The sequence below is a fragment of the Fundulus heteroclitus genome, chromosome 2 (assembly GCF_011125445.2).
Source record: "Fundulus heteroclitus isolate FHET01 chromosome 2, MU-UCD_Fhet_4.1, whole genome shotgun sequence".
NCBI classification, from domain to species: domain Eukaryota; kingdom Metazoa; phylum Chordata; class Actinopteri; order Cyprinodontiformes; family Fundulidae; genus Fundulus; species Fundulus heteroclitus.
The window spans coordinates 35041161-35060774 of record NC_046362.1 but is presented as its reverse complement, the minus strand read 5'-3'; the positions used below and the strand labels follow the sequence as shown (position 1 = coordinate 35060774).

Genomic DNA, 19614 nt, shown 5'->3' with positions numbered 1-19614 from the left:
AGTTGATTTGTAATGAATCCAGAATGTATGACATTTCATGTTTTTTAATTGCATTACAGAAAATAAAGAACTTTATCACAATATTCTAATTTTCTGAGACAGTCCTGTAAAGGACAACGGACACTGTTCAGAGGACCAACATGTTCACATTTTGTACAAAGAAGACAGATGATTTGAGAGAGGGGTGAAGGAAGCCGTTTACGTAAAGCAAGAGAAAACAACTTTAAACAGAGGAGGAGGGCACAGGTTTCAACTTTCAGAGACAACACATCAATAGGTTTGATTCCTGCCAAGTTTCACCCCAACTCTCACCTCCACGCATGCGACCACAGCATTTCTCCTGAGCGGCAGGCTAACGAGGAGCCTAACGACTCTCCATTGTTGGGGCGATCAGCTCCAGGTGAATTTACAGGTGAAACTAAGCTCTAATGCGACCTGCAGATCTATAAAGCTGGGAACTCCTCACTACTCCAGACATTTTGAGTTGAGAAAGCTTCCTGGATGGGAAGCGAAACGCCTTCAGCTTCTGAACAGAAGTCCAGTTGTTTTATTTTTTTTAGCCTTTTTTGGATTGAGCATGATGACCTGTATGACTGAGAATCTTCACCAACATCAAGGCGTTCTGTCTAGGGTACTCTGGGTCACGTGGAGCCATCGGTTGAGGACTATCTGGTTTCTGTATCAGCAACAGTTGTTTCCAGGTAATTTCCTAATTATTATTTTTTACTTTTCACAGCATTTTTCAGCCAACCAAGGCCGTTTGTGCATGTGCAGGATGACCAGCGGCTCTATGCTACTCTTTTCCTCCCCCATTGGCCAGTTACCTGAGGTAGAGCACCCGCGCTATCAGGCCGTACAGCACGATGGCGAGGAGCAGCGGGATGACGTAGAAAATGGCAAAGTCGATGAGGTAGATGGGCAGGTAGAGCTCCCGCTTCACTCTGTAGCCACACTGCACGTGTCCGTCCTGGCCGACCTGAGCGTCAAACACAGACATGATGGAGACCGTGGTTAAAAAAAAAAAAAAGAAAAGAAGAAGCAAGAAACAATAAAACAGGCTGCAGCGCCGGGAGCTATACCTGTAATAGCGGTTCACATCTCAACGTAATAACACTACTCTCAGACGAGGCCTGCAATTTAAGCAGCATTTGAGCAAAACAGGTCGTAAATGTTTCACCCGCCTGCTGCAGACTCCTCTCTGCACTAAAACGCAGCATCTTCTTGTAATAGCCGGGTAAATAAGCCTGTGATTCAGCTGTGCATAAATACGTTTATACCCAACACTCTTCATTCTCTGTGTTATTAGTTCGACCTGGTGATGACCAGATGTAAACAAAAGCCTGAAGCGCGCTTTCTGCTGCTTTCTGCTGCTTTCTGCTGCTTCACGACTGTCAGAAATACGGCATGACCACAAAAGGAACGGTTGGCTTTAAGTTTCCTGGCGGCCAACAAGACTACACAGGGCTGCGAACGTCATAACTGCTGCCTAAAATACATCCATGAGCATCTTTTTTCCATGTACACAAAAGTAAACATTGTTAGCGGTCTGTATGATTCTCCTTTTTCACAATGACGCCTTCAAAATAAACGGTGAAATGGAACCAAATCACAAAAACTGCTAACCTGACCCTAGCCAGATTGATATCGCTCTGCCTAGCTTCACTCACATCCATCTGGGACATCTCCCATAGAGAGTGATTTCTACAACCAATTTTATTGTCTAGCCAATCAGGACACAGGGCTGGAGTTTCATAGATGTGACGTAGTGGAGAAGCGACCGTGAGACTGTTTTGATTTAGACAACAATGGCGGCTCTCATCGAGGAAGCAAGCGTTAACATTGATGCTGCTATTTCTTCCGTGTTGGTGGAAACGATGTTTTCGCCCTTCTCCCAACCGGATTTGGAAAGTTTTGTTTTGAGTTGAGTTTAGTCCTCGACGCGGTCGGCCCGGGATCGACTCCGACCCGCGGCGCTTTGCCGCCTGTCTTCCCCCCCCTTCCCGTCAGCTCACTGTCAATAAAACGCGTGCCTCTAGAGCCGCAAACACATTTAAAAAAAAAAAAAGTTTAGTTTTTTCCTGCGTCGCTCTCACAGCGTCACAGGTTGGCTTCGGTGTGAGTGGCTGAAATAGCACGTTGATAAAGATGACAGACAAGTGGCTTATCCAATCATAGGCAAGGATTTTTGATAAGGCCCAGCCTTCAATAAAGGCAATTCTTATGGATCTGTCCCAGATGTATGTGAGTGAAGCTAGGCGGAGCGACATGCGTCTGGCTAGAGTCAGGTTAAGAAACTGCAACCCTTCCTGATTCTTAAGGATCTAAGAGTTAAAGCAGCCGTCAGGTCCTGCTGATCAGGTGAAGATCCAAATCCGTGTGAGCGGCTCTATGAAAATGTCTTGGCAACGCTGCGCAGCAAGCAGGTGTGTGTTTATTCAATGCCAAGATGGAGACACACCAGCAATTACCTCAGAGAAGCAGTTGCTGCAGCCCAACCATTTGTGAAGGATTAATAAGCAACTTTCAGGTTATTTGATCTCCATCATTCAGTGGAGTGGAGAATATTAAAGTGTCAGGATCCCTGGGGGTGTTATTACTTATGGTAGCTCCCTGTATGTGCACAGATGTTAGGTCACCTGTTCAGCTTTGTGTTAGTATTTATTCTACATATTATTTCAGTAATTCTGTTGTTAGCTTTAGGTTATGTTAATCCTTAGATCCTCGTGTTGTCACTTGTTAGTTTTCTGCCCAGCATTGATGTTAATTATGTATTTGGATATTAGATTATTTCCTGTCTTTTTAGTTGTGCTTTGTGACTTTAGGAGTCCTGTTAGATTCTTGTTTCATGTTGGCCTTTCTCTAGTTTAGTTTCTGTTTTGTTGATTATATTATTGGTTATGATAGATTTAGTTATCTTATCATTTCTGTAGTTCTGTTATCTGTCCCTTTTTAGTTAGATCTATACCCCGTGCATTTTCCATTTAGATTATGTTCTCCCTCTGCTCCTCCCAGTTCATTGTCCCTCCTTTCCTGCACTGCACTCCTAGAGACTCCAAGTACACACAAAAAAATTGTTCAAGGGCTGAAAAACAGATTTTGCAGGTAACTAGAAGATCTGTGGACTGTGGAACCGTATAGAGACGACGATGCAAAGAAGAATTTTGTATAAAATCAACAAAATTATGGACAATCCTTAACATTCACATGAGATTTTCATTGGAAAACAGAGTCTCTTCAGTTAAAGGCTTCTTCAGATTGGTTGTAAAACGCTGCAGGAGATCTTTCCTGCCCACAGCCATCACCATCCAAAGTAACTCCTTGACCAAATGAGTTCAACGTTTAATTTCCCTTTGGAAAAGTATTTTTGAGTTGAATTGAAAACAAAGTGCTGCACGTAAGGATAAACTACAAACGTACATCATCAGTCTGACAAGGTTTCTAAGGTGTTTGTGCTCCGGGGAACCACAGTGAGAACCACGATTCACTAGTGGAGAAAACATGGGGAAGTGGTGAACCACAATTAGCCAGTTTAGCCAAATTTATGCTTTAAGGACTCCCCAAGCACAACATATCAGGACAAACACCTCAAACCAACCATGGAGCGCGGTGGCAGAGGGCGGGTAATTTGTTCTGCAGCAGCTGGATCTTGGCAGAGTCAGTGAAGCAGAATGAGCAACATCCTCCAGCTGATTCTGGAGGATCCCAAGAAGTTCCCGGGCCAAACGGGATATTTATGTTGCTTTCCATTTGCCTCAGAAATAAAAACTATAGGGGCTGGGAACGGGGTAAACCCGAGTAAACGGTATTCCAGGTAACACAGTCGAAGAAGTCAGGATTCCAAAATAAAAACCAAAAAAACTTAAAAGGTTGGGATTCCGATATGGCGGCGGCCAGGAAAGCTGTTGTTTTGTTCCTAGTACCTCTTACAAACGTCCTTAAAGCTGTAGTTTCCACATGCAAACACTTTTAATTTGAGCTGCCATCACTACAATCATTTTAGACGCACTCTTAAAACTAGGTCTTATAAAATAAGCATGTTTCCTCACAGCTCACTGTTGTTGGTGCGAACGGCTGCCATACTGGATTCGCCCTCAAAAGATTTCTCAGACTTTCCGAGGGGAAAGTCCGACTTTAGAGGCCGTTCGAGTTGACTTTTCCGATCGGAAGCCGGGATTTCCGAGTTCCGACTGCAAATGGAAGGAAACAACAGTCCCTCCAGCAAACCTCCTCCATGTTGGATGTGGCGAGGAAACCTCCAAAGGGAGGCACCCAGGGGACATTCTGACCAGATGCCCAAATCACCTCGACCGACTCCTGTCGATGCAGAGAAGCAGCAGCTCTACTTCAAGCTCCCCCTGGAAAACAGAGCTCCTCACCCCATCTCTAAGGCTGAGCCCGGCCACCCTCATTTCGGCCGCTTGTATCCAGGATCTCTTTCTTTTAGTCATGACCCACACCTCATGACCGTAGGTGAGGGTAGAATGTAGATGGAGCGGTGAAATAAGAGCTTTGCTTTTCGGCTCGGCTCTTTCTCAACTACCACTGATCTGTTCAAAGTCAAGGCCTCACCCTGCTTGATATGCTGTGGTGGGACCTTCATGGAGCTGTGCAGAAACAAATGTCCACAAACTTAAAGAAACCAAAGCATTGTTGGAAACAAGAGACAGAATCCCTCCTCAAGCAGCTCCTGAGAGTTATTGCTGCTAAACGTGGTTCTACAAACCAGAGTTGGGGGTGGACTTCAGTGTACTTCTTATATCTTAATAATCAAGCTCCATCATATATCAGAGCTCTGATTACCCCGTATGTTCCTGACAGAGCACTTCGCTCTCAGACTGCAGGTCTGCTGGTGGTTCCTAGAGTCTCTAAAAGTAGAATGGGAGGCAGATCCTTTAGCTATCAGGCTCCTCTCCTGTGGAACCAACTCCCAGTTTTGGTCCGTGAGGCAGACACCCCGTCTACTTTTAAGACTAGGCTTAAAACTTTCCTTTTTGACAAAGCTTCTAGTCAGAGTGGCTCATGTTACCCTGAGCTACCTCTATAGTTATGCTGCTATAGGCTTAGGCTACTGGAGGACATCAGGGTCTATTTCTCACACTCTGCTGATTTCTACTGTTCTCTAGTTTTGCATTACATTGGAATGACTGTTGTCATTTAAACTTTTAACTTTTTGTTCTCTCTCTTTTTTCTTCATAGTAGAAGGTCCAGCGTTCTGTTATCTGTGACATCCAGAGAAGACGGCTCACCCGCTACTACCATCTAATCTAGAACAGATTACTGGATCAATGTGTGCTTTTGTGCTTTTCAACTCCCTCACCAAGAAAGCCCAGCAGAGGATGTACTTCCTGCGGCAGCTGAAGAAATTCAACCTGCCAAGGACAATGATGGTGGAGTTCTACTCCTCCATCATTGAGTCCATCCTCACCTCCTCCATCACCATCTGGTGCAGCGTGTCATCCGGTCTGCAGAGAAGGTGATTGGCTGCAATCTTCCATCTCTCCAGAACCTGAATGCCTCCAGGACTCTGAGGCGTGCAGGAAGATTGTGGCTGATCCCTTCACCCCAGTCATGGACTATTTCAGACACTTCCCTCTGGCAGGAGGCTGCGGTCCATCAGGACCAAAACCTCACGCCACAAGAACAGTTTCTTCCCATCCGCTACCGGCCTTATGAACAAGGCCAAGAGCCGCCCGTGACACTAGACACTGTCTCTCTCCCCCGTTCAGGACCTACAAGCTACACCAACGTAGCAACTCCAGACCGTCTGCATTACATTAGCTTTCTGTATATATATCTATTTTGTCTGAACCATCAACACCAGGTCTAATTCCTTGTAAGTGCAAACCTACTTGCCAGTAAACTTGATTCTGACTCTGATGAGAAAGTTGTTTAAGACGAGCTCAGAACCCTTCATCGTTCACAACTCTATTTCTTTTCAATCTTAATATATAGAGATTGAGAAGGAACTAAAAATATGCATCCAGTTGGTATAAACAATCCTCCTGACAGATCTCGTAAATAAAGGCATCCACTAAAGTCATCATGTGGCTCAGCTAGCGTAGAGCTCCTGAGGAGTGTCTGTCTCACTCTCTTCCTGGCTGATGATTGACTCAAAGCCAGACACCTGAGTCCCAACCTCCTCTATCTGTTGTGTGGTGGAGCGCCATAATTGGCTGGAAAGCCGCCACTGCACCTGCACCAATCAGATGAAATCAGTTTCATACCCCGACAGGGCTGATGGGACGACCGATGGGTACGGGACGGGTTTGCTCAACACATCCAGAACCAGGTGGAGATTTTAAACGGGAACATTTTTATTTTTTGCACACAAAACGGAGCAGAGTGGGTAAAGAAATACGTAAAACATTGTCTGATCATAAATGTTTAATTCTGTTCTAACCTGAATGTCCACCAGGAAGAACCACAGCATGCAATAGACACAGGTGAAGATCCAGACCCCCGTTATGATCCGTTTAGCCCGCGACACCGTGCACACAGTCTGAGCCTTGATGGGATGGCAGATGGCAATATACCTGCAGGTGAGGAGGAAACACAAGGTCAAAAACATCTGTAGGACGGCGTGTTTTTATTTTTATTTTTTATATCAGTAAAGTAGATACCACTCAGCCGTTAATGCAGCCGAGTCAGAACAGAGCCCCGGAGCAGGAATAATGAGCGCCGTGTCGACATGCTGTGTGAAAACCATTTCTTTCATTATTCACACACACAGGTGGCATTAAAACTGCAACTGCGCACAGAGGTCGAATCATTACACGGTGTTTCTCTTTAATCTTTTGAGCTCTAGCAGCGCAGAGAGCAGGAATACAGACACTGATTGGATATCTGAGGGGATTCATAGTTTAATCGTTTTTTTTTTTTGGTTTTTTTTCAGGTTGTTCTCGCCGGACGTCGCATCAGCAGAACCGGGCTCTGTTATTAGAAATCAAGCCCATGTGACTGTCTGGAATGAAATGGAGCAAACGGTAATAAAAGTGTTGAGCTTGAGAGCTCAAGCTGCTATCGGATGTCAGACGAGACAGAGACAGAATCATGGGACTTTAAAAACACAGTTACAAGAAAATACATTAAATAATCATATAAACTAATGTAGAAACTATTTTTCAACAATGTAATTATACATTATTTAGTGTGTGTGTATCCAGTTCATTATTTTTACTATTATTAAAATGTTAATAATTTAAAAAAAACAGCTACCATGGCCACCAGCAGATATATTTAAGTTATTAATGTATTTACTGTTTTATGTATTTATTTATTTCCCATACACGTAAAAAAAATAATTAGAATGATAAACCAAGGTAGTATTTCATTATTTTATCATCAATTGTAATTAAAAACAAATGGACTGATTTTCTATAACACTTTTCTTCATACTGACCACTCAAAGCGATTTACATTGACCCAATCACACTCATTAACACGCACAACGTCACAAAGTGCCTCGCCTATGGGCACATCAACATGCGGAGGGGGGGGGGGTCTCTGCTTGAATAAAATGAAGATTTTAAACTAGCAGGGCTCTTCATCTTCATCTTATACCTCTCCCCCTGCAGCTCTCCACAGTCCCTGCCTGCCTGAAGTCCTCCATCATCGTGCCTGTTCCCATGAAAACTACCATCACCTGCCTCAGCGTCTACCGTCCTGCTGCTCTGACCTCCGTCTTCATGAAATGCTTTGAGAAGATCCTCCTGCAGCACGTCAAGGACGTCTTCCCTGCTGCCCTGCACAGCCTGCAGGTCGCCTGCAGGGAGAATCGCTCCACAGAGGACGCCGTCTCGCTGGCACTTCACACGGCTCCGACTCATCTGCAGCATTCCAACACCTATGTTAGGATGCTATTCGTGGACTTTAGCTCAACCTTTAACACCGTGCTCCCAGACATGCTGGCTCTGGAGCGCCACAACCTGCGATTATCCACACCTCTCTGCTCCCGGATCGGTGACTTCCTCACCAACAGGCCCCGGCTGGTGAGGACAGGGAAACGCACCTGTGCTCCACTGATCCTCTCAACACTGGAACGCTGCAGAGTTTTGTCCTCCGCCCGGCCCTCTTCATCTTCTGTACACATAACAGCTCTGCTATCCACCTCCACAACACATGGTTGTGACGTTTGCTGCAGGAACAACCTCATCCTGAACATGAAGGAGGTGATCATGGACTGCAGGAGGTCCAGGAAGACTGAAGACGCTCCTCTCTGCGTACAGGGGGAGGTGGTGGAGTGTCTGGACAGCATAAAGTTCCTGGGCATTCACTCCTCTGACCTCTCCTGAACTGAGAACGCCTCCTATCTGGCGAAGAAGGCCCAACAACAGCTCTTTTTTTCTTAAAAAGTTTACTTTTTAAGATTTTATTTTAATGTGGACAACGTCGTTGCGTTTACCTCTGATTTACACATTTAATAAACTCATCTCTGGGAATTTTTTTGACAGTTTTTTTAATTTTTCTTGAGAAAAATCTGCATTTTTAATACAAAATAACATTCATGAGGTGATTTGCGTTGACTATTTCTTTAATTTTTCACTGCCTCTCTTCCTCCCCCGTTCATGACCTACAAGCTACACCAACGTAGCATCTCCAGACCTTCTGCGTTACATTAACGCACAGTCTACCGTGTGTATAGCTCTCTGTATATATATATCTATTTTGTTTTGTCTCCACCATCAACACCAAGTCAAATTCCTTGTAAGTGCAAACCTACTTGGCAATAAACTTGATTCTATTTATGGTTGAATTTGTCCGTGTAGCAAATGTTGAGGTACAGCTGTGATATAAAGGAAAATTGTGTGCTTGTTTAATAAATCAGAATTTTTTGGTGCCATACGTACGCTTTTAGTATGGATTCTATACAAAGTTTTATAAATGAGACCCCTGATCTTTAAGAAGATCCCTTCTGACTCTCTACTATAGATACTGACTGCTCAGAAACACCAACACAACTTCGCTTTAAAGGAGCAATAAGTAATACTGACACCTTGTGGCTCAAATCGGTACAACAGCCTGCCAGTAACAATCTAATATGCCGTTTTTTACTGTGTGTTGCTGCTGTGAATTTTTACTTCCCCAGGATAGAGACATGATGTTGTATTCTGTTCTATTTCTGGCCTCCATGTTTGCAGGCTGCTGCTCTTTTGCCAACATAAAATACCAAATGCTGCGCTCTGTGTTGGGAACCCTAAGAACTCTCATATGATTGGCTCAGCAACCAGGAAGTAAACACGAGCTACATTCTAAACCAAATCTCTAGGTTTGAAAGGAGAAAAACGTGACTAAGACATCGTTGATGGAGAGGACCGACTGATTATATGAAATGTTACTTCCTTACCAGGTGAGACATGAGAAAGATTTACATTGATTTTACAGTAAATATCTTACTTATAGCTTCTTTAAAGCAGTACTAAGTAAGTTTAGCAGTATAGTCGTAAATACTCGCTCTCCTCCCTTTGTCCTGCATCCCACATCTAGAGCTCGCTGTCGCTCAAAGCAGCTGGAGAGAAATGTGTGAATGAGGACGGATGGTGGCCGGTGTTCTGTCATGGCTACATACATTGTCAGATTGGCATACGCGTAGCACAAACTGATACCTATCTCTTTAGCATACACTTTGTGTTATCAGCAGTACGACATTCAGATTTTTGTATTTACCCGTCAGATCAGCATACACTTAATTTTTGCAAAACCAAAATTATTTTCACGTAAAAAAATATAAAACAGCCATTTTTTACGATTTTAAACATGAAAAAAATTTAACCAAACTCAAATTACTACAAAAACGTTTTTTTAGGCCTACTACAAAAAGCTACTTGAATATGAAATTAATATTGTATAATTTAGCTTCATTTATTGAGGCCTCTTCTCCAAAAGCCTGAATCTTCAATTGTGTCTGGCAGTATCTACTTTTAGGAAATAAAAACACAGTCAAAACTGATTTTCTCTTTAAACAATTATGATCTGTAACGCAGTGTGAGCGGGTTTATTTATAGCTCTTGTTTATTTAGGAGAGGGAGGGGGACGAGAAGGAGGGGAGAGTATGCGGACGGATAGTTGCCAGTGTCACCGGCTCACTGTCTGTAACGCAGTGCGAGCTGCTCTATAAGTCCTATTCATAGCTGATTAGTTTGTTGCCCAAAAAAAACAACTTCACTGTCAAAAACAAGCCCAATAAACCAAAGCATTAGACTTACAAAATTTACAAGACTTCAGAAAAAACAAGTCAAAAGTCGTTTATAATAAGCAGACTTGGTTACACTGCTATTGATGCTGTTCGTCTTACTGCGAGAACGAGAACAGAACCGGACCGCCTCCGGCTCGGTGCACACAAAGTTAAAAGTGTTTTCAGCCAGAGACAGTAGGAGGAGATGGCAGACCCCTCAGTCGTCTCATTGACACTTAGATTACCATCACAGGGGCTTAGAAGAGGATAAATTATGGTAAAAATGTTACTTAGCCATCCCATCTGTTCCAGCTCGCTTATTTGTAAATACATTGCTCTGTTTTTATGTTCCTGTATTTGTATTTTTGTATTTTCATTTTTATTTTCTGTAAAGTGACCTTGAGTGTCCAGAAAGGCGCTGTTAAATAAAATGTATTATTATTATTATTATTAGTGCTGCTTTAAAAGACAGCAATAAACAATCTACCCATTGAGTTCTTTTTGTCCAAACTTTAAACATTTTAAAGAACTCTCTGGACAAACCCCCCTGTTTTGAGATAATAAAGTGAACCTCTGTAATTATTTTCTGAAGGCCCATTTACCTAAGAGTCCTGAAAACAAACTTCAAAATAGTCACATTCAGGATTTTCATGTTTACTCACTGAAAAGTATCTATCAGAGCTAAATAGATCAAAAGACATAATTTCACTGAGTGTCCCTTTGCATCCAGGAACGGTTTGAACCCTCATGATTAAAGTGCCGTTGGTCCGCTGAGTGCCATCGACCTCACGCCTCCTGTTTTTATCTTCCATATCTCAGACCCTGGCATTTATCATGCTGTTCACAGAATCCACTCTGTTTGTCTCATCTGTGAGCAATCGCATTGTTTTCGCCCTCAGGGTAAAGCACGGTCCCGTCCACTTGCACAGCACTCAAAAGACAGAAATGAATGTCAAGAGCAGCGTCCTCTCACCTCTCCACGGTGAATGCGGTGATGGAGCACGAGGACACGTTGATGCCCAGGTACTGCAGGTAGGTGATCCCCAGGCACCCGGCGTGTCCGTAGATCCAGGTCCCGGTGAGGCTGTCGGACACGTTGGGCAGCCCAGCCGCCACCAGCACCGTCAGGTCGGCTATGGCCAGGCTCACCAGGTAGCAGTTGGTGGGCGTCCTCATGTGGCGCGTGGTGAAAACCACCAGGACCACCATGATGTTCCCCACGATGCCAACGCAGCACACCAGCAGGACCAGGAACACCGAAATGGTCTTGTACTCCAGCGAGTCGGAGACAGCCACGGGGGAGCTCAGGGAGATGTTGGTGGGGGTGTCGACTCTGGAGCTGAGGTTGTGGGTCATGTCTGCGCGTTCGTTTAATCAGCAGCGACGCTCATTTAATCTGATAAGTGTGGTGACCCCCGAACTGTAGCCATGTTTTCTTCTTCTTCATTTGGAGAACTTCTTCTCGTGTAGCGCCAGGCTGGAATGTTTTACTCCTGGAATGGTTCAACTGAAGTCCGATTTATTTTTATTTGTGCAAAGAAACAGCTGGTAATTTGAACAAATCCAGCACAGTGCCCCACTTTTTTAGTGCTCCTCTGGCCTCCAGGGTGAATGTCCCATTCGGTGCTGCTGTTTTGTCCAATGCAGAGAGCTGGATTTATCCCAACACTTCCAAACGCACCTCAGACCAGAAACGGGTTACCTGAAAACAGAAAAAGAGGTTCAGTCGATGGGACAAACCGAGGTTGGGTTGATTTCAGTTTCAGCATGTAGAAATTAGAAATATAGATTTGTCCTTAAATCTAACTGCAGCAGAACAAAAATATACAACACATCACTCTCTGTTTTTCTAACAAATATAGAGCTGGTAAAAAAAAGAAAAGCTGTGTGTGGAAAGCGAAAGGCAGTTTGCTGCTCTGGAGTATACCCGTATGCATACTACAGGACTGTCTCAGAAAATTAGAATATTGTGATAAAGTTCTTTATTTTCTGTAATGCAATTAAAAAACATGAAATGTCATACATTCTGGATTCATTACAAATCAACTGAAATATCACAAGCCTTTTATTGTTTTAATATCGCTGATTATGGCTTACAGCTTAAGAAACCCAAATATCCTATCTCAAAATATTAGAATATTGTAAAAAAAAAAGTATACTAGTAGGCTATTTAACTAATCACTTGAATCGTCTAATTAACTGGAAACACTGCAGGGTTCCCTGAGCCTTGACAAACACTCAGCTTGGTTCAGTAAACTAAATCACAAGTATGGTAGTGGTTAAGAGACGACATAAGATTCTCACAGTAACTGGTGTACTGACCATGGCATTACTGTCCTTGATTGGCCTGCCAATTCCCCTGACCTGGACCCCATAGAGAATTTGTGGGGTATTGTGAAGAAGAAGCTGAAAGACACCAGAGCCAACAATGCAAATGAGCTAAAGGCCGCTATTGAAGCATCCTGGGCATCCATAACACCTCAGCAATGCCACAGGCTGATTGCCTCCATGCCACGCCGCATTGATGCAGTAATCTGGGCAAAAGGATTCCCAACCAAGTACTGAGTGCATTAATGGACATTTTCAAATGTTTGATTTTGTTTTACTTGGTCTGAGGAAATATTCTAATATTTTGAGATAGGATTTTTGAGTTTTCTTCAGCTGTACGCCATAATCAGCGATATTAAAACAATAAAAAGGCTTGCGATACTTCAGTTGATTTGTAATGAATCCAGAATGTATGACATTGCATGTTTTTTAATTGCATTACAGAAAATAAAGAACTTTATCACAATATTCAAATTTTCTGAGACAGTCCTGTAACACAATGCCAGGACAGAAAGACAGCAGCAATGACTTCCCATCAGTCTAGTAAGGGTTAGGAGGCCATTTCAAAAATCTCTGAAGCCCACCAGACTATTCAGAAGACAGAATTAGAACGACTTGTTTGGAAGCCGAAGGAGAAAGCCTTTTCTGTCAAACACGGCAGTGGGGGGGGGGGCTTATTTTGCAGCCACAGAATTTGGGCACCTTGCAGACATCAAGTTGACAGTGAACTTCCTTGTATGGCAAACTTTTTGGAGAACAACGTGAGGCCATCTGTCTGGCAGCTGAAGCTCGGATCAAACAGGGTCATCTGCAGGACAGTGTTCCTGAACACGGCAGCGAATGGGGCTAAAATTCCCCCTGGGGCTGTGCCAGTAATTAACAACGGCTGCTGCGGGTTGTGGTTGCTAAAGGAGGTTCTACAACCCGTTGGATAATAGGATGGGCCTTTATGTCTAAGGCTAAACAATGTTGAAGTTCTCTTTGGGAGTGACAAGGATAGATAGAAGCAGGAATGAGTTCATGACAGGGACGGCTAGATATTTAGGAGATAAAGCCAGAGAGGCCCGACTGAGATGGTTTGGACATGTACAGAGGAAGGACAGTGAGGACATGGGTAGAAAGATGCTGAAGCTGGAACTGCCAGGCAGGCGGCCTAGAAGAAGATTAAAAGAGGAGATTTTTGGTTGGCGTTAAAGAGGACATGAAGGTAGTTGGTGTGAGAGAAGAAGATGCAGAAGATAAAGTTAGATGGAGACAGATGACTTGCCATGGCGACCCCTGAAAGGGAAAAAGCCCAAAGAAAGGAAAAACAAAGCAGTTATTCAGAGCACTGGACATTTTCAGCAGTTTCACATTAAGGTGCAAATAGAAACGTTAGTAAATCTGTGACATGAACAGACACAACCAGGCCACAGCTTTCGCTGCTCAGAATCAACACATACCGTGCGGACAGAAAGGCATTCGGACTTCAGATCTGCTAATGAACATGTCTTGAAGGCGTTGCCAAATCAGGTTTTTTGTTGCATCTGGAGTTCTCTTTAAACAAGCAATAAGTAATTCTGACAGCTAGTGTCGCAAATCAGAATAACACATACACAACCTTTTCATGGAGAACAGCCGTCTCTCAACGGTCCGTTGCTGGTGTGAATGCCTAACGAATTTTTACTTCCACAGGACGGGTATATGATGTATTTGGTTCTGTTTCTGGTCCACTTCTTTTACTGGCTTCCATGCTTACAGGCTGGTGCTCTATTGCCAAGAGAAAATATCAAACGCTGCGCTTCGTTTTGGAATGGTGGGAACTGTCAGGCTACACAATGCCCTGAAGTCCTTCTGGACTGTATCTCTAGGTTTGAAAGGAGAAAAACGTGACTAAGACGTTGTTGATGGAGACGACCGACTGCCTATAGGGACTGTTATTTCCATCCTAGGTGACCAATGAGAATGATTTTGGTCAATTTTGCAGTAAATGTCTTACTTATTGCTCATTTAACTTTATATTAAATAAACATATTTTTATTTTTTCAAGATATTGCCATTTCTAAATCTGTATAAATGCGAGTGTAATTCAAAAATGTAAGAGTAACAGAAAAAAATACAACTTTAGATGCTGCTCAGTGGTGGGTCATGCAATGTTTAGAACAGGCTTTTGGGTACCACATGTGGTCCTTGGGGGCGACCTGGTGCGCGTGGGCACAGTCTTGGTGATCTGTGCTCTAAAACATGATAATATTGGCACTATAATGATCAAACTGATTATTTTCTTAGGAGGAACAGTTGCGTTTAGGTTCACTGTCATGATTATAGAAGTGCTTTTCGAGTCCAGCTGCATTTAAATCTTTAACATCAACTCCAGAATTTCGTTGATTCTGAATGGTCTTTTTAAACATATGCATCTATTCATCCACTGCCCCAGTAATCGGGTGAAAGGCAAGATAAACTCCAGACAGGTCAGCAGCTCATTAACATAGAGACACAGGAAATGTCTAAGGGGAATTTAGACAGAACAGTGAATCCTGTTTTTGAACTTTAGGAGAAAGCCAAAGTACCTACAGATAACCCACAAATTGACAGAAGAGAACGTGCAATCTTCATGCAGATAGAGCCCAGGCTGGGATTTGAACCTGGGACCCCTCTGCTGCCCTCTCCAGAATCTAACTGCTGTAAACAATTAGCCTCCTGGCATCGCTCTTTTGACGTTATATTTGCTAGCTTGTTGCTGCTGCAGGAGATGCGCTGTATGTCATCTACCAACAGATGTTTCATCAAGGACTGAGTCTGAATGCTGTGTTTACAAACTGTGACAATTGTGCGAAGAAATATGTTAGGAATTCTCTGGGGTGGATAAGGGAAAGGACAAGCAGCCTAAAAATGTTCCACAGTTCCCTCCACAGACCCTCAACCAGGTGATCTCAGACATGCTTGCCGTTGCTTTTCCACTCCATTAAATAAGTGCTGCTCTCCCTGAACCTTGACTGCAGACATTACTCGACGCTGTCCCTTACTGTCACACCCTAATCCAAACCTTGAATACAAATTACATTTAAAAGTAGTCTGACCATGTCGCTTTCTTCAGGCTTTTGTGTAGCTGTAAACCAGAACGGAATCTTGATACATTTTCTTCTGCAAATAGGCCATAAACTAGGAACCAGACACACGACTCAGAGAGGGTTTCAAACTGTGGCGGCTCAAATGAAACTATGAGTCTGCGGCTACATAATATTATCTATAACAGATATGTTACCTCCAACATGCCGCATGGATGACACTGACTCCTTTTACTCCCAGTCGGTATCTTCCTCTTTCCAAAGATCTCATGCAAGCTGAGGAAGTCCATGATAGGAGTTCTAGAAAGGAAAACATACATTATGACGAAGGCGGTCATTAGATATCACTTCAACTCAGCCTGATTAAATCAATTCAATTCAATTTTATTTCTATAGCGCCAGTTCACAACACATGTCATCTCAAGGCTTTTTACAAAGTGAAATTAAATCAAATCCTCCAGGTTGGTCAGAAAGTTTCCTCTCTAAGAAAACCCAGCAGGTTGCATCAAGTCTCTCCAAGCAGCATTCACTCCTCCTGAAAGAGCGTAGAGCCACAGTGGACAGTCGTCTGCATTGTTGATGGCTTTGCAGCAATCCCTCATACTGAGCATGCATGAAGCGACAGTGGAGAGGAAAACTCCCCTTTAACAGGGAGGAAAACCTCCAGCAGAACCAGAACCAGGCTCAGTGTGAACGCTCATCTGCCTCCACCCACTGGGTGTTAGAGAAGACAGAGCAGAGACACAGAAAGCACAGAAGCTCACATTGACCCAGGAGTACTTTCTATGTTAGATGGTAATAGAGGATGATCTGCCTCCCCTGACGATGCCACAGCTAACAGAACGCCAGACCAGGTGAACCTACTACGCGTTCTCACTAAAACCAGGAACATAGAGCACGTCACCCCGTTTTTTTAAAGCACTTACACTGGCTCCCTGTAGCTCAGATAATAAACTTTAAAATACTTCTGCTAGCTTATGAATCACTGAGTAGCTTAGTACCAAAATACATTAAAGACCTGTTTTTGCTGCATCAACCCTTCAGACCACTCGGGTCTTCTGGTTCTGATCTACTCTGATACCCAGAACCAGACATGGAGAAGATACATTGCATTCCTATGCCCCACAAATCTGGAACAAACTTCCAGAAAACTGTAAATCAGCTGAAACACTGAGTTCCTTTACATCAAAACTGAAAACCCACCTGTTTAGAGCTGCTTTCAGCCATTATAACAGGAACACTGACCAACATGTTTGGTGTGTATTGATGTTTTCAACTGATATAATTTAATGTTTGTTACTGGTCTCACAACCAGAGACTGTTTGAATGTGTTTAAGATGTTTTTATTTTTTCATGATGTAAAACACTTTGAACCGCCTTGCTGCTGGAATGAGCTACACACTTGACTTGCCTAATGAAGAGAAACACGACAGAGAGAACATAATGTTAAAAGTTAAAATGACAACAAACAATGCAAATTGGAGAACAGTAGGAAAACTCAGCAGTGTGAGAGAAATAGGCCCTGATGTCCTCCAGCAGCCTAAGCCTATAACAGCATAACTATAGAGATAGCTCAAGGTAACATGAGCCACTCTAACTAGTAGCTTTGTCAAAAAGGAAAGTTTTAAGATTAGTCTTAAAAGTAGACGGGGTGTCTGCCTCACGGACCAAAACTGGGAGTTGGTTCCACAGGAGAGGAGCCTGATAGCTAAAGGATCTGCCTCCCATTCTACTTTTAGAGACTCTAGGAACCACCAGCAGACCTGCAGTCTGAGAGCGAAGTGCTCTGTTAGGAACATACGGGGTAATCAGAGCTCTGATATATGATGGAGCTCGATTATTAAGGGCTTTATACGTTAGAAGAAGAATTTTAAATTCTATTCTTGATTTAACAGGAAGCCAATGAAGGGAAGCTAAAATGGAAGAAATATGATTTCTCTTCTTAATTATTGAAGACTATTAGAAATTAGAGACTGGAAGAGCATTACAGAAAGTGTGGGCAGCCAAAAAAAACTAATTTTAAAATTCTTACAGAAGATTGAGTTTATTTAGATTATACACAAATTCAAACCATTTTCATCAAGCATGTCCCAACAGACTGTAAGAAACCTTGAGAATCACTGGGAACTATTTTGATGATCTGGGCACATTAATATCCCAAAACTTCGAAGTTAAAACCTTGTACAGAGTACAGAAGTTTAAATAGACAGCCATACACATATGTAAGAACTTAAAATAAAAATGTATACTATAACCTGTCAACATGTGAAACTCCTGACCTGACAGCTCATCTGATCACTGCCCCAAACGAGGTGTCCAAATGTAGCAAATAAAGTTCTTAGGAGAAGCTTTTTTTTCTATGCAGGAATCTGTTGGACTACATCTTAATTTGTTGAACGTTCTGGTAGTAAAATGATTAGATCTGACATTTCAAGTGTGCGAGTGATAAGTTCCCACCCACCCAACAGAGGAAGCTCATTTCAGCTGCTTGTATCCAGGATCTTTTTCTTCTTGTCGTGATCAATAACTTGCAATCATAGGTAACGGTTGATATTTAGATGAAGAAGTAAATCCAGAGCCTCACCTGTCAGCTGAGCTTTCTCTTTACCTTTCATGTTGTGTGGATTTGAAGCATGACCCAGGCTTAAGCCGGAACAAGGGATGAGGATAATGACGATTTTATGACAATAGAAAACTTGCAGAAGTTTTTAAAGGAAAACAGGAAATGAAGGAAGGACGGAGTCACAGGCAGTGTAACAGGAGGCTCCAGCAGCAAAACAATTTCAACAGGAGAGCTTAAATACAGAGGGAAGAGTGGAGAATGACATTAGATGAAGGCGAGTAAATCAGGGGATTATGGGAAGAAGCTGATGTAGATGGTACTAAAATAAGATACAAAGAAACTATTAAACAAGTGGAAAAGACTAATACTAATCAAAGGGAATAAACTAGAATACACATGGAACAGAACACAAGAAATTAAAGACTAAACCTAAAGAAATGGACTAATATTGCAGGACTTTGCTGACACTAATGAACACAAAGGAATAAATTATAGAAAGTCCACAAAGAACCCAAATAAGTGATCAAAACGCTGAAACAAAAGAAAACTAACTAACTAAAACACCTGTGGATATGACAGTCTACTTCCTGTGGATATGACAGCGCCACAAGGGACCAGAGCAATGAGGAATCGGCATAGATCCATCTCCTCCATCATTCCGATTTCCCTCATGGCCGAGAAGACACTGTAATACACTTCACCTTATGAAACCATGATCTTAAATTTAAAAGTGATATTTTTGGTTTAAATGTGCTTCTAAGTTCTGTGGTCCACAATCAGCAAAAAAGCAACCAGCATTCATCAAAATGACATTTCCAGGCCATCTTTTGGCATGGATAATTCATGTGTCCTTCAATAATGTTTCACTGATAGTTATTGTCATGATTCATCATTAAGAATGATTATGTGGGGTCTCTAAGTGCTGGAAAACCTTCCAACGGCCTGAGACTTTGCATCAGTTACTAGCTTTTTATCTCTTCAGGGAAGTCCTCTAATGGACTCCTGGAACGCCGGCTTTGTGGAAAATCGCTGCAGCACAATTGGAGGGAGATGCTTTTAAATAGAAGGCTTATTAATATTACAACTGCTGGCTGAATGCAGGTCAGAAATTCTTTGAAGGTTAATGTAAACAGTTGTGTGGTTTTAGCTTTGAGCAGAAAGGAGGAATTTCACTCAATTGGAAAGCCTTTAACTTCCCAACCTAATGAATAGCTGCACCGAGGTTAAGTGCAGCAATTTCAGCGAGCCCCGTTGTTTTTAGAGTCATTTTAGGGTAGAAACTGGGAGCCCATTCATGACAGCAGACCTTCTGATCTGACAGCTAACAGTTGGATGTCGCTATTGTTTGAAAGAGTGCAGGAGTGCACGGCTCTCTTCACATGCTTCTTAATGTGAATAAATGTCATGTTTAAGTGTCTGATAGTGTTACTCAAAGAGAGCTAAGCAGAGTCCTGCAGGGCTTAGATGTAAAAGTCAGAGCTCTAATGAGATCCACAATGGATCCA

General features: G+C 42.8%; 1 protein-coding gene across 3 annotated transcripts in view; it reads right to left on the bottom strand.

Annotated features, from left to right (window-relative positions):
- trhr2 (thyrotropin releasing hormone receptor 2) overlaps positions 1 to 19614 on the bottom strand; it is a 106109-nt gene that overhangs the window by 37141 nt on the left and 49354 nt on the right. For 2 of the 3 annotated variants that reach the window (XM_036126039.1, XM_036126042.1), the window contains exons 2-4: positions 11145 to 11873; positions 6401 to 6533; positions 825 to 976 (exon numbers count right to left, since the gene is read on the bottom strand). In XM_036126039.1, coding sequence (XP_035981932.1) covers positions 825 to 976; positions 6401 to 6533; positions 11145 to 11527 — 668 coding nt within the window. In that variant the 5' untranslated portion in view covers positions 11528 to 11873. Of the gene's footprint in view, positions 1 to 824; positions 977 to 6400; positions 6534 to 11144; positions 11874 to 15743; positions 15838 to 19614 lie in introns of those variants that run through there. The other variant, XM_036126038.1, reaches the window with a different exon arrangement.